The sequence below is a fragment of the Arachis ipaensis genome, chromosome B03, assembly GCF_000816755.2.
Source record: "Arachis ipaensis cultivar K30076 chromosome B03, Araip1.1, whole genome shotgun sequence".
Lineage (NCBI taxonomy): Eukaryota > Viridiplantae > Streptophyta > Magnoliopsida > Fabales > Fabaceae > Arachis > Arachis ipaensis.
In genome coordinates this window covers 104,663,346-104,666,610 of record NC_029787.2, presented here as the reverse complement: position 1 = coordinate 104,666,610, position 3,265 = coordinate 104,663,346, and the positions used below count along the sequence as shown (strand labels likewise).

The 3,265-nt window shown below is 36.3% G+C and overlaps 1 protein-coding gene across 1 annotated transcript in view; it reads left to right on the top strand.

Annotated features, from left to right (window-relative positions):
• The window catches only part of LOC107630796 (probable serine/threonine-protein kinase At5g41260), a gene marked incomplete in the record, with an annotated part of 4,366 nt that continues 1,556 nt past the window's right edge, over positions 456-3,265 (top strand). Inside the window, 9 exon segments of the mRNA XM_021119183.1 lie at positions 456-611; positions 720-891; positions 1,222-1,309; positions 1,398-1,618; positions 2,087-2,222; positions 2,367-2,500; positions 2,735-2,840; positions 3,034-3,119; positions 3,206-3,265. Of these exon segments, the coding sequence (XP_020974842.1) occupies positions 1,237-1,309; positions 1,398-1,618; positions 2,087-2,222; positions 2,367-2,500; positions 2,735-2,840; positions 3,034-3,119; positions 3,206-3,265 (816 nt within the window).

Sequence of the window (3,265 nt, the reverse complement as noted above, 5' to 3'; positions counted from 1 at the left end):
TCAATAGCTCAAAAAAATTATTTTTACAGCTTTCAAATAGAGGTTTGGTAATCTTATGACACATGTGAGAAAAAGCCCTTTTAATTATTACCCTTGGCATTGGTGTTTCAATTAAATTTCATTTGATTACTACAAATCTATAATTAATGCAAAAATGAAAACACAGATTATTTAATCAGATTAAATTAAAATTTTTAATACAACCTTGGAAGATTATTACATTACACAGATTGTGTCCTGGTAAGATGTCATCTTTATTATTATTTTTAATAATTTTTAAAAGGCTTAAATTTTCTGGTTCGGCATGGAAGCACTAGAAGGCGATGACCATTGAAATTGAACCAGCCCTCAATTTTGTAACTTCCGTTTTCCCATATGCGACTTTCATTTAATTTTTCATCTTGTTACTCTATTATTATTATTATTACATCTTAACATATGATTAATTTAATATTAAAATAATAGCGTATAAATCGAACATAATAAGGCAAGGAAGGAAGAAAAATCAGAACAAGAAACCAAAGTCCTTTCACTTTCCAAACCGTGTGGTGTGCCTTTTGAGTTTTGACTGTTTACGAGGACGACGACGACCATTCCCTGCGCTTCTTCAGGTCTTCTTCAATGCCTTCTCTTCCCCTTTCTTCCCTATTCCCTTCTCAATTCACTTCCTCTTCCCCTTGTTCCTTTTATTTCTGATCCTGGATTAGTTGATTTTGCAGTTGAGTTGGTTCTGCTTGTTGATTTTGATGCATTCTTGAATTTTTGAGGGCGAATGAATGTTTTGGAGCTGATTTGATTGCTTGGTTTTACCAATTCAGCAAGCACCGTTGAAGTTGTTTGACCCAGCACTTGCACAGATTCAATACTGAAATTAAAGAAAATTGAATAAAGGTTTGGTCTTGTTGTTCTGTTAATGCTGATTATTAGTTCTTATTTCCGGTAATTGCTTTATTCCGTGGTTGCTATGGTTTTGCTCCCACCAAGCTGAAACAAGCTTCCAAGGGGCGTTCAATTTTGTGAAGCCTTGCTGAGAATCTTCAGGAACCTAACTTTGATTGGATTTTGTTTTATTGGTGTGAAGGTTCATTGGGTATTGAAAAATTATACTTTTGGTAACTGAATCCCTGCAAACCTGTTTTTACTTTTTATTTGTAATTCATGGAGTTATGGGGGATTTTAGGATAACTTCGACTTCGTCGATGCTAATTATGTTTGCTAAAGAGCTGTAGGGTTGGGATGGGCTGTGAAATATCGAAAGCATGCTGCTGGGGCGCCCGAGATGATCAAGTTCCAGAGGCACAAATTGTTCGTAAGTGATCTACATTTGTCTCTGCTTTTTAACGTTCTTGCTATTCTTAGGAGTGATTGTAATTTCTGAGTTTGTATTTCCTGCTCAGAAAATGAAGATAGAATTGAGGGCAGTGACTTGCCGCAGTTTCGAGAGTACACAATTGATCAGCTCAGGAAGGCTACATCCGGATTTGCAGTAGAAAATATAGTTTCTGAGCATGGAGAAAAGGCACCAAATGTGGTCTATAAAGGGAAACTTGAAAACCAAATGCGAATAGCTGTCAAACGGTTCAACAAATTAGCCTGGCCAGATGCACAGCAATTTATGGTAATCTGTCCTTTTATGTGCTTACACTATGTGATTTTTAATAAGTGTGATTTTTAATAAGTTATTGTTATAAGTGATACCCTTTTGCATTTTAACGAAGTTACATTTTCTCTTTCTGGTTTCAGCAGAATGGTGGTAATTGTTAGTTTGCTTTCTACACAGGCTTTTGTTGTCTTTGCTTAGGAATGTTTCTTTATCTTGGATAAATAAATATAAGACATGAATCAGTGCCACAATTATCATCCATGAAACTTTTTTTTTTGCATGCATGTGATTTTTCATTTGTCATAGACACTTTATATGTGACCTGTGTGACAGACAAGATCTATCAAAATAACAAAATTAACCTGTCCAGAGATTTTGCGTTCGAAACTTATATTTTTCACATGGTGAATGATGTGTTTTTCCCCCTTCTGAAATGCGCTTTCAATTATTTGTTTGCTAAAGAACCTTCTTTATATCCTTCAGGGGGAGGCCAGAGCTGTAGGTCAGCTAAGGAACCATAGATTGGTAAATCTCCTTGGATGTTGCTGTGACGGTGATGAAAGGTTGCTTGTCGCAGAATTTATGCCCAATGAGACTTTGGCAAAGCACTTGTTTCATTGTACGTAACTGTCTAGCAACCAACTCACTTTTGCCTGGATTAGCTTTAGCATGCCCTAGGTTATATTCTAAATGCAATTCTCATCCAAGTAGTGACCTAAAAGCAACTAGTTTTCTTTTGACAATTGTTTGTGCATGTATGTAGGGGAAACTCAGCCGATGAAATGGGCAATGCGACTGAGAGTTGCCTTTCACCTTGCCCAAGCTTTGGAGTACTGTACCAGCAGGGGACGTGCACTATATCATGACCTAAATGCTTACAGAGTTCTTTTTGATGATGTAAGTTTATTTTCCTTTGTTTGTGTTGCAATTGGTATTGCTAAGGGGATGTTGGGGATGGTGCTTAAAAGATGCACATATTAATGTAATCCTATTTAAAGCTTTATTTTTATACAATATAGAGTATATATAAAGTATACAACTGGAAGATGGAAGGAACTGACCAAAACCCTTTTCTCCGAGCCAGAATAGTATGAATTCTGTTGACGTTCCTTTTTTTTTTCCCTTTTTCAGGAATACAATCCTAAACTTTCATGCTTTGGTCTGATGAAAAACAGTCGAGATGGGAAAAGTTATAGTACGAATTTGGCATTTACGCCGCCTGAGTATCTGAGGACAGGTACTTTCTTTGACAAAATATGCTACTTTTCAGGATGTTGATCATGTCTGTGACCTTGTTGGGTGGTACTAATAGTCATGACCCTATCGGTTTTATCATCTAGCTTAGTATGACCGATGTATATAATAGAGAGTATTCATTGTCAGTCATTGTATTCACTTTGTGTCTGCCTTCTGCTTCCTTGATTATACAGGTAGAGTTACTCCAGAGAGTGTAACTTATAGCTTTGGGACCCTTTTACTTGACCTTCTTAGTGGAAAACATATTCCTCCAAGCCATGTAAGTTTCTTATGTTGCAAAAGTCTGAAGCAGTGAGTATAGATTATGATATTTTTTGTTCATCAAATTTTTTTTAAATTTTGCAGGCTCTTGATCTGATTAGGGACCGGAATGTTACGACACTAACAGACTCTTGTCTAGTGGGA